The sequence below is a fragment of the Malus domestica genome, chromosome 14 (genome assembly GCF_042453785.1).
Source record: "Malus domestica chromosome 14, GDT2T_hap1".
Classification (NCBI taxonomy): Eukaryota; Viridiplantae; Streptophyta; class Magnoliopsida; order Rosales; family Rosaceae; genus Malus; species Malus domestica.
In genome coordinates, this window is record NC_091674.1 from 12,731,510 (window position 1) to 12,742,956 (window position 11,447).

The window sequence follows — 11,447 nt, forward strand, 5'->3', positions numbered from 1 at the left end:
GGAGTTGAAAGAGCATAAAATGAGCTCTAAGTTGGTGGTTGTTGAAGCAAGGGTCCAAAAAGTTGAATTTGACCCTAAGTGTTGCATGAGTCTTCCCCTTGTGTTTCAAAATCGATTTTTGCATGCAAAAGTGAATTTTAAGTGTCAATTTCATTACTTTGCTTATTATTCTTTAAGAATGTTTGTTTATTGTTACCTTTCTTTGTTAGCCAATACCTTAGCCCCGTTACAACCCTTTGCTTCTATCTTGATTGTTATGTGTTTCAATATGTGGAGTTTGGAATTGGTATGAGCATATGATATCTCTGGTTCTCGCATCTAAGTAGTAGCATTCCATTCATGAGATCATATCTAAATGCTTATTAACTCCTGAAAATGCTTTCTTTGTTATACATATATGTGAGCGTTCGTTTTCATATTTACATCAATCTTCTCACATATAACTAGTATAGGGTGTGGAGTTAGAAAATCTGTGTGAAAATTGAGTGCATATCTAGTAAGGACTTGAGCAAATTCTCTAAGGCATGTTACTACATTCAAAATCATGTTTTAAATGGCTATATGTGAACTAGTACGTGGTGACTATGATTAAGTATGTGCTTAAGTGTGAAGATGACTAAAATCTATGGGAATGATGATTTTTAATATGTCATGTACCATTGGAAATCCCTGAGGCGATTGTTGGAAGGTTTATGTCATGTTTTGTTTCGTTGTTTTGCTCGAGGACTAGCAAAAGCTAAGTGTGGGGGAATTTGATAGGAGCATATTTATGCGCCTTAGTTAGCTAGTTCTTATGCATTTATGTTGTGTTTTCTTAGTTAAATTAGTCTTTTAAGCTTTTTTCATGTGTTTTCAGGTTTTAGAGACAAAGTGAGCAAAAGGATGCAATTTGGAGCATTTTGGAGCAAAATTGGGCTAGAATGGAGTTCATGCACATGAAGCACAAGGGATGGACGAATTTGAAGGATTGATGAAGCTAGGAATGTGTTTTGAAGTTGAAGAATTGAAGATATAAAGATTCCTAATTGAAGTGGGAAAGTGCTTAATTGAAGATGAAATCCTAGTTGAAGATGGATTCCTAGTTGAAGTTGGATTCCTAGAAGATTGAAGTTTCCTACTCAAACAAGGTTTCCTACTTGAAGAAGGGAAGTTGAAGCCAAAGAATCAGTGATAGGAGCATATTTATGCTACTTAATTGGCTTGTTCTCGTGCATTTAGGTTGTGTTTACTTAGCTATTTTAGTGTTTAAAGTCACTTTTGTGTGTTTTCAGGTTCTAAGGTCAAAGTGTGCAAGAAGATGCATTTTGGAGCATTTTGGATCAATTTGGAGCTTGGAATGCATGTCACATATTTGGAGCCAAGGTTTGGACGAATTTGAAGACTTGAAGATGATGATTCCTACTTGAACAAGGTTTCCTAGTTGAAGTAGGAAAGTGCTTGAAAAGGGTATGAAAGTGCACGGCATGGCTGTGCTTGAAGGTGTAAATGTGGCTGAATGGTTTAGTTTAATGGGAGTGCATGTTGTTGCTGCAAAAGGGAGCTGGAAAGGTAAGGAAATGCACGGCAAGGTGTGTGGAACCACCTAATTTAACTCCAATGTTTTTGCCTTGTTTATGACCGAATGCACCACTTTCCCTCCACATGTTTTCCTGAAATTTCAGCAGCCAAAGTAGTCCTAGATTCCTCATTTGGGACTTCAAATTAACTCCTAAAAATAATCTTCTCCACGCTTGGGATAATGTTCAGCTACCAAAAGGGGTGATTTTACTTCATTTGCATTCCAATTGATCCTAAAACACACTTGGCTGCACACTAACACCAAATAATGTAAAATACAACTAGTTTGATCCAAAAACATCACAACACTGCCAAATAAGGATGATATAAATGTACACAAAATGTATACTATCAAATACCCCCAAACCTGGTATTTGCTAGTCCTTGAGCAAACTTAAAACTAAAACACACACAACACACAAAACATTCATAAATGTTGGTTAAAACATGCTTTACACAAACTAATAAGAACTAATGAAAACTTTGTCATACATTCAAACTCAAAAGCTTGCTACTCCAAAGGATCGTATCAATTGTAATGTATAAAGATATTTCTCCATGTCTTACAACTTCAAGGCCACCATACCCAATTGCTTAAGATAGAATTCGCCTCAACTCTACTCCTCACAGTTTCCACTCAAGTTCTCACTCAGATCCTAAGGTTTAGTCTCTCCACTAACATATATGAGTGAAATTATGTAAATGGAATCAAAATTCTCACATATGAAATCTGAAATGGAAGCACAATTTCTGAGTAGATCTCATGAAATGAATCAAATGCTAAGAATATAGATAACACACACACTTACCATCACCCATGAATACATCCTCAATGATCAGCTAGGTCTTTCTCAAGATTGTAATGTAAGGCTTAGGTTATAGGTTACAAAAGAAGTGATATGAAAATCTAGAGTTTGGGGCATACCAAAGTGTCCTTGAGGATCATGCTCTTCACTTGCATTTGTCTTCTTCCTTCTTTGTTTTTGGCGTCCAGGCCCTAAACCTTATAATGAGGAGATTTGGAACTTGTATCCACTTTGATTCTCTTCTTTTTTTTATAACTTTTATGTTTAGAAACAACTTCCACATAGGTGCCCTCGGTACACGCCACAATCTTGATCTATCACTCAATTTACCTTTAGCTTTCATCAAATTGGTATTCCCCAAACTATAAGGTATGGCTTGTACTGAACTAGAATGGGTAGATTATGGTGTGGGTGATGAAAGAATTAGACTAAAGTGTTTGGCTGCAACAAGGGTGAATGGAGCACACAAAGGGATAGGATTTAAGCCTTTTGGTAGTTAAAACATGCATAGCCTAACATCATCTCATTGAGCTCATTCATGAATGATACTAAACACATGGTATCTGCAAAGTAGAGTAATTCTTAGCATCCAAACAAAATAGAAGTAATGAGATCATTTAAAGTGAAATTGAAAGAAAAAAAAATAGGAATAGAAACACTTTAAACCCTCTCAAAGAAGCAATTGGGCTCAAAATAACTCACTAGGGTAGTCTCCACTATTCTTCTTCCAGGATTTGAGTATGGTACCTCTATCATCATATCTTCAAGAGTTACATCTTTATAAAAGACAACAAGATACAAAACTTTTTCATAGCACCCCAATAGTTTGTTTGCCAACATAGGCCTCATATACCTTCGTATTAGTAAGCAAAAACACACTTAACCAAACACACAAACAAAACCTTCCATAATACCCCCAAACCTATCGTAAGCATTGTCCTCAATGCTTAAAATTGTATGCAATGCAAGAAGGCAAAGAATATGGAATGGTAACAACATAAACACAACATGAAAATAGAACACAAACCATGCTAGGTTGCCTCCTAGCAAGCGCTTTATTTAATGTCTAGGCAAGACATGGAAGCTTGTTCATGGTGTTGTAAACTCAAGAAAATCGACAATTTGATACACTTGCTCTTCCTCCACTTGTTCCAAATATGGTTTCAATCGCTGCCCATTGACTTTAAAAGAGGTGCCATTCTTCATGTTCTCTATCTCCACAGCTCCGTGGGGAAATGTTTGCAGCACTTTGAATGGTCCTACCCACCTAGACTTCAATTTACCTGGAAAAAGTCTCAAACGTGAGTCATACAAAAGTACTTTCATACCTTGGTGAAACTCCTTACGTAGGATGGCCTTGTCATGATAGAGCTTAGTCCGTTCCTTGTAGATTTTGGCATTCTCGTATGCCTCATTTCTGAGCTCTTCCAACTCATTAAGTTGGAGCTTCCTTGCTATTCCCGCATCCTTGTAATCAAAGTTGAACTTCTTAATGGCCCAATATGCTCGGTGTTCAAGCTCCATTGGCAAATGACAAGCTTTTCCAAACATAAGGCGATAAGGACTCATGCCAATGGGGGTCTTGTACGCTGTTCTATATGCCCATAGTGCATCATTCAACCTCAATGACCAATCCTTCCTTTTAGGGCTCACAGTCTTCATCAAAATGTTCTTGATCTCCCTATTGCTAATCTCCACTTGTCCTGAAGTTTGAGGATGGTACGGGGTTGCCACTTTGTGGTTGATGTTGTATTTCTTCATCAAAGATTCAAAGGGTTTGTTGCAGAAATGGCTGCCACCATCACTAATAATAGCTCTTGGGGTTCCAAACCTACAAAAAATCTCATTTTTAAGAAAATTCAAAACAACCTTATGATCATTAGTTCTTGTAGCAATGGCTTCAACCCATTTGGATACATAATCTACTGCCACTAATATATATAAGTAGCCAAAAGATGATGGAAATGGTCCCATGAAATCGATTCCCCAAACATCAAAGAGCTCTACCACCAAAATGTTGTTCAATGGCATCTCATTTCTTCGGCTAATGTTCCCCATTTTCTGGCACCTATCACATTTAGAACAAAAATCAAAAGCATCTTTGAATAAAGTAGGCCAAAAGAAACCAGATTGTAAAACCTTTAGAGATGTCTTTTTGGCACCAAAATGTCCTCCACATGCCAAAGTATGGCTGAACGTTAGAATGCTTTGTTGCTCACTCTCTGGGACACATCTCCTAATGATTTGGTCAGGGAAATATTTAAACAAATATGGTTCGTCCCAAACGTAGTGCTTTACCATGGCAAGGAACTTTTTTCTTTCCTTAAAAGAAATGTCATTTCTCATTACACCACAAGCAAGATAATTAACGAAATCAGCATACCATGGTTCTTTTTCTTGAACAACAAGGAGTTGCTCATCTGGAAATGATTCATTTAGAGGCAAAGGTTGTCCAACTCCATGGTTCTCATTAAGCCGTGACAAATGGTCAGCCACAACATTATCACTTCCCTTTTTATCTCGAATCTCCAAGTCAAACTCTTGTAGTAAGAGTATCCATCTAATTAAGCGTGGTTTAGCATCCTTCTTTGTCATTAAGTACCTAAGGGCTGCATGATCAGAAAACACAATAACTTTAGATCCCACAAGGTATGACCGAAACTTCTCTAAGGCAAAAACAATAGCAAGCAACTCCTTTTCAGTTGTGGAATAGTTAAGTTGAGCATCATTTAGAGCCCGGCTTGCATAGTAGATCACGTGTGGGAGCTTGTTCACCCTTTGCCCTAAAACTGCACCAATAGCATAGTCAGAGGCATCACACATTAATTCAAAAGGTAAAGACCAATCTGGTGCCATAATAATAGGAGCCGAGGTTAATTCTTGTTTCAAAGTAGTGAATGCATCCATACAAGCTGTATCAAAATGAAATGCAACATCTTTAGCTAACAGATTGCATAATGGACGAGTGATCATTGAAAAGTTCTTAATGAAACGTCGATAAAAGCCCGCATGTCCCAAAAAACTTCTCACTCCCTTCACGGTTGTGGGAGCTGCCATATTGGTGATGATGTCAATTTTGGCTTTGTCCACCTCCATCCCTTTGCTAGAGATTACATGTCCCAACACAATTCCTTGTTTTACCATGAATTGGCACTTTTCCCAATTGAGAACCAAATTTGTTTCCTGACATCTTTGAAGTACTAAAGAGAGATGGTTAAGACATTCATCAAAAGAAGAACCAAACACTGAAAAGTCATCCACAAATACCTCAATGAATCTTTCTACCATGTCAGAAAAGATTGCCAACATGCATCTTTGGAATGTTGCTGGAGTATTGCAAAGTCCAAAAGGCATTCTCCTATATGCAAATGTGCCAAAGGGGCAAGTAAATGTAGTTTTCTCTTGATCCTCTGGAGCAATTGCAATTTGATTGTAACCTGAGTAACCATCCAGAAAACAATAGTGTGAGTAACCTGCCAATCTCTCAAGCATTTGATCTATAAAAGGCATAGGAAAGTAATCTTTTCTAGTGCTAGAATTCAACTTCCTGTAGTCGGTGCAAACACGCCAACTAGCCGTGGGCTTTGTGGGCACAAGCTCTTTGTTTTCATTCTTCATCACTGTGATTCCCACCTTCTTGGCTACCACCTGAATAGCACTCACCCATTTGCTATCAGAAATGGGATATATGATTCCCACATCTAACAACTTCAACACTTCATTCCTCACAACTTCTTTCATGTGTGGATTGAGCCTTCTTTGTGGTTCACGGGTTGACTTTGATCCATCCTCCAAAAGAATCCTATGCATGCACATAGTAGGGCTTATTCCCTTGATATCTGCAATAGACCACCCAATAGCTGATTTGGACTCTTTTAACACTCTCATTAGTTTATCTTCTTCATTTGGATTGAGGTCAGAAGCTATGATAACTGGAAGAGTTTCAAATTCAGCTAGATATGCATATTTAAGATGTGGTGGAAGTGGTTTAAGTTCAAGTTTTGGTGCCTTAACAATGGAAGGTATTAGATGTGACCTAGATGGTTCTAAATGCTCTACAAGAGGTGAAACATTCAAAGGATACGGTGCCAATGCTTCCAAGGTAGCTACCACTTCCATGAGTGTGTCTTCTTCATCAAACTCATCTTGAGATTGACTCAAAACAGTTTGTAATGGTTCATTAGATTGTGCCTGCAAGAACTTAGAGAAAACAAGCGAATCAAGCACATCAATGGCATAGCACTCAAGAGATGAAGAAGGATGAGAAAGAGACTCAAACACTTTGAATTGAACGGTCTCTCCTAGCACTGTCATAGTGAGGAGTCCATTTTGCACATCAATGATGGTCTTGGCCGTGGCCATAAATGGTCTTCCAAGCAAAATAGGCAACTCTCGGTCACGTATAGGAGCTTCTTCCATGTCCAACACTACAAAATCCGCAGGCAAGATTAGTTTATCAATTTGAACTAGAATATCCTCTACTATACCTCTTGGATATTTCACCGATCTGTCCGCAAGTTGTAATGAAATGGTGGTGGCCTTCAATTCCCCCAAACCTAGTTGAAGGTACACGGAATAAGGCATTAAGTTGATGCTAGCACCCAAATCAAGCATTGCTTTTTCTACTTTCTTGTCCCCTATGGTGATGTTGATAGAGAAACTTCCTGGATCCTTGAGCTTTGGTGGAAGTTTTCTTTGCAACACTGCACTTACATTCTCAGACACCACTACCTTCTCATGTGGTCCATACTTCCTTTTGTAGTTGTTTAACTCTTTGAAGAATTTCCCATAAGCCGGCATGTTCCTAATGACATCAAGCAAAGGTAAGTTAACATTCACCTTACTTAGAATATCAAAAATTTCCTTAAATGACTTATCCTGCTTGCTCTTGGCAAGTCTTCCAGGAAATGGTATTGGTGGATGATAGGAGCATATTTATGCGCCTTAGTTAGCTAGTTCTTATGCATTTTTGTTATGTTTTCTTAGTTAAAGTAGTCTTTTGAGCTACTTTCATGTGTTTTCAGGTTCAAAGGGCATATGACATAAAAGATGGCAAAATGGAGCATTTTAGAGCAAAAGTGAGCTTGGATTGAAAAGTACATGCTTGGAACAAGGAATGAACGAGTTTGAAGGTCGAGGGAGCTTAAGAAATGAAGAAATGAAAGTAAAGAACAAAGAAGTCGGAATTGGCAACTAAAGTTTCTAAAGTTGGAAGTTTCTATTCTTGGAGGTTTCCATTTTCGAGAGTTTCTATTCTTGGCTTTGGGCTTTTGGATGACCCATCTTTGCCTCTTGGACCTATGCCGCACCTAACCCTAACCCTAGCCCACTTAATCAGCCGCACCTAGGCCTTGTTCACATGAAAAAAATCTGATTACTTACCCTAAGCCCATGCCGCACCTAATGTTCTAGAAACCCTAGTTTTTGGTGGATTTCCTAACCCTAGCCGCACCTAAACCCTAGCCCATTTGTCTAACCTGATTTCTTTAGGGTTTGGCTGCCTATATATATGTGTTTTACCTCCCTTGGCCGAAGAACCCCCTCTCCATATTCAGAAATTCGTCCAAAACCCTATTTCCCACCTTGCCGCAGCCTTCCATCCCCAAACTCCCAACTTTCTGCCCAAATTCAACCTTGCCGCACCATCCTCTTCCCCAAACCATTCCTACATCCTTCCATAACCATTCATCCACCTTGTGCAGCCACTAAAGGAGGAGAAAGAAGGAGTGCCGTGCAGTCCAAAGGAAGGAGAAGCCTTGCACATGCAATCTGCCATTAGTGGAGTGTTTGGAGTTCTTTCTTTCTTTGTTTCTGTTTTCATGTTTAATTTAAATTGTTGTTCAATTATGTTAGACATGTGGAACTAATTTCTTTTTAGTTAGAGGTGAATTTGAAACCATGGACATATGTTTTATATGATTTGATTTCTTCCAATTATGATTTCAGAAATTGTGAATGTGATTTACTTATCTATTTGATTGATAACTTGTTTATGTATGTGGGTTGAGGGTCGACACTTAATTTGCATGCTTAAACTTGATGCTAGGGTATAAGGGAATTTCACCTAATCGTTATTAACTTATATTCATAAGTAGTGAAAGTCGCTAGTCACGATTGTGTTAAGTAAATCCTAGGCAAGAGTAACATGCGTATCCCATAGTTATGAATGCCTCGTCAATGCTTATGATGTCCATTGAACTTAATGATCTTTGATATGTGTCTCTATCATGCGTATTCCATAGTTAGGGTCCTTGATAAGAATAATTTGGTTGTAATGCGTATTCCATTCAATTCAATGAATCAAGGGAAATCTGAGAATTAATTGGTGCAATCTAGTTAATTTGGGGCATTGTCATTCATGATTTGTTGAAAGAGTAATTGGAGATTGAGTTGTATGCATATGTTCATGTGTGGATAAGGAACCCTCTAACTAGCTTCTCACCATTCTATTTAATCACAATCTGTTTTGCTTTACATTTGTTTTTAAAGTTTGAGTTTTAAAGTTTTAATTTCGTCAAAATCATTCCCCCATCTATTTTAAAGTGTTAGATTAGTTAGAAATCCATTTAGTTGTGTTTCTAAGTGTTTTGAGTCAAGTCATAGTCCAAATTCGTCCAAAGTAGTGTAGGTGCTCAAAACTGCCCAGAAAGTGGTTTTTAGGCAGTTTTGAGCCTTCTAGTTGCTGTTTTGAGTTTTTAGTTTGTTTAGGTGTTTTAAACCCTAGTTTTGCATTAATTGAGTCTAGTTTAGTGTTCTACATTATATTTTTATGTTCTTGAGTCAGTTTTACATTGATTAGCATCCCTAGTTAATCCCCGGTTAGAACGATCCCTATTTGCTCATATACTACAATTGTCATCCATAGGGTTTAATTTGTGTGTCAAGTTAATTTTCACATCAGTGGAGTGTAAGGTTTCTCGGCCTTGTGAAGATTTGGTGCTTCAAATGAGGAAGTAGCTTGGCTTGGTTCCTCATTTGGTTTCTCATTTTCTCCTTGAGTAACCCCTGCATTCACATGATCAAATTCATTAGTAACTTCATTGCCAACTCTATTATTGATAACCTTACCATTTCTAAGTGTAGTGATTGCTTTAGCTTGCTCTTGGTTCCTTTGGAGTATCACTGGTTGGCTTGGAAACTTTCCAACCTCTCTTTGGTTCAAGGCATCAGCAATCTGTCCCAATTGTGTCTCCATTTTGGTTAGAGCCGCCGAATGTTGTTGGAAAGTGCTATTTGTGGTTTGTTGGAATTGCAAGGTGTTTTGAGCTAACAACTTAACCGTATCCTCAAGTGTAGTGGCAGGTTTTGGTTGGAAGTTTTGGAATTGATTTTGATTGTTGTTCCTCCATGAAAGGTTGGGATGATCTCTCCAACTGGGTTATATGTGTTTGAATACACATCATTCCTTGGCCTTTGATTGTAAGAATTCATGAGGTTCACTTGCTCTTGGACAAATTCGGGGTAGGCCTCCCTAGATGGACATTGATGAGTAAGGTGGCTTGGTATGTTGCAAATAGCACACACCTCATTTGCTTTTGGCACCATGTTGAGCACGGCTTCAAGTTTCTTTTCTAGGTTAGCTACCTGCAATGAAAGTTCATGATTAGAGCTTGTTTCATATACTCCAACTTTCTTACCCCTTAAATCTTTGTGTTGAGCATTAGACCCCAACATCTCATAAATGTTATATGACTCTTGGGCATTCTTTTTCTTCAAACCTCCACCTGCTGCATTATCAACAGTTGATTGACATGTTTGGGTTAGTCCATCATAGAAAATTTGCATTTGTAAGTGAAGAGGTAACCCATGGTGTGGACATTGCAACAAAAGGCCTTTAAAACGCTCCCAACACTCATTGAAAGGTTCTCCATCATCTTGTTTGAAGTTGAAGATTTGTCCCCTTAATGTGGCTGTCTTTTGAGTGGAAAAGAACTTCTCCAAAAACTTCTTAGCCACGGCATCCCATGTGATGAGGGAGCCAGGTGCTAGAGTCATCAACCAACCCTTGGCCCTATCTTTCAAGGTGTAAGGAAATGATAGGAGCATATTTATGCTACTTAATTGGCTTGTTCTCGTGCATTTAGGTTGTGTTTACTTAGCTATTTTAGTGTTTAAAGTCACTTTTGTGTGTTTTCAGGTTCTAAGGTCAAAGTGTGAAAGAAGATGCATTTTGGAGCATTTTGGAGCAATTTGGAGCTTGGAATGCATGTCACATATTTGGAGCCAAGGTTTGGACGAATTTGAAGACTTGAAGATGATGATTCCTACTTGAACAAGGTTTCCTAGTTGAAGTAGGAAAGTGCTTACATGAAGGAGGATTCCTAATCGACGAGGGATTCCTAATCCACGAAGGATTCCTAATCGAAGAAGGATTCCTAATTGAAGATGGATTCCTAATCACATGAGGATTCCTAGAAGAACAAGGATTCCTACTCCAACAAGGATTCCTACTTGAAGTAGGAAAGTTAAGCCAAGGTTTCCTACTTTGGTTTGATTTTTCCTAATTGTCCCTAAAAGTTCCAGCAATTATGAAGATTTTCTAAGCATTCTAGGACACAAAACAAAAGCCTAGAACCCTCATGGACCCCTTGCCACACTCCCTTGCCCTTTCCTCTTCCTTGCCGTGCAAGGGAGAGGGCTCTTTCCTGTTTTGGAGCATTAAAACACCTTCCTTTTTATGCTTTAAACCCTGGCCGAATTTCCTTGACCTTTCCTTTTAATTTTCTGATTTGTTTCCTTAATTCTAGAAGCTTTAAACTTAATTCCTGATTACCTAATTAGCCTAGGGTTTTTAATTTCCTAATCCCTTTAAATAAACAGGTTTGTGCAGCCACAAACATCCCCATTCATCCAGAAACTCACCATTCACGCCAGAAACTGAACTCCATCTTCAACAGCCCCATTCACCAAAATTTCTGCCACAAAACCACCCTAGCCGCACCACCCATCAACCCTAAACACTTCCATACGTCCTCCATCCATTCTACATCATCAAAACAGCCCAGGAACCACCAACATCCAATCTGCCGCAAGCAAGGAAAGGGGACAGATTCACTCAATTGTTTGGCTCTTCATTCTGAGTTG

General features: G+C 38.5%; 1 protein-coding gene and 1 non-coding gene across 2 annotated transcripts; one reads left to right on the forward strand and one right to left on the reverse strand.

Annotated features, from left to right (window-relative positions):
* Positions 1–3,452: 3,452 nt before the first annotated feature.
* LOC114819760 (uncharacterized) lies at positions 3,453–7,163 on the reverse strand. Its single transcript, XM_070811725.1, has 5 exons — positions 6,023–7,163; positions 5,105–5,299; positions 4,541–4,903; positions 3,692–4,294; positions 3,453–3,646 (listed from the first exon to the last, which is right to left on the reverse strand). Exons 1-5 carry the CDS (start codon positions 7,161–7,163, stop codon positions 3,453–3,455), a joined length of 2,496 nt encoding a protein of 831 aa, XP_070667826.1.
* Positions 7,164–10,164: 3,001 nt separating this feature from the next.
* Positions 10,165–10,275, forward strand: LOC139191634 (small nucleolar RNA R71). Its single transcript, XR_011575744.1, has one exon. It is a non-coding gene; the product is annotated as a small nucleolar RNA R71 (small nucleolar RNA).
* Positions 10,276–11,447: the final 1,172 nt, after the last annotated feature.

Excerpts from the sequence above, each read along its gene's own strand:
- LOC114819760 (XM_070811725.1), bottom strand. The coding sequence starts at position 7,163 with ATGCCGGCTTATGGGAAATTCTTCAAAGAGTTAAACAACTACAAAAGG. Across the intron at positions 5,300-6,022 it reads TTCTGATAGCAAATGGGTGA|ATGTTGCATTTCATTTTGAT; the intron begins GTGCTATTCAGG and ends TGTTAGCTAAAG. Across the intron at positions 4,904-5,104 it reads ACACGTGATCTACTATGCAA|AGTTTGACTTGGAGATTCGA; the intron begins GCCGGGCTCTAA and ends TCTTACTACAAG.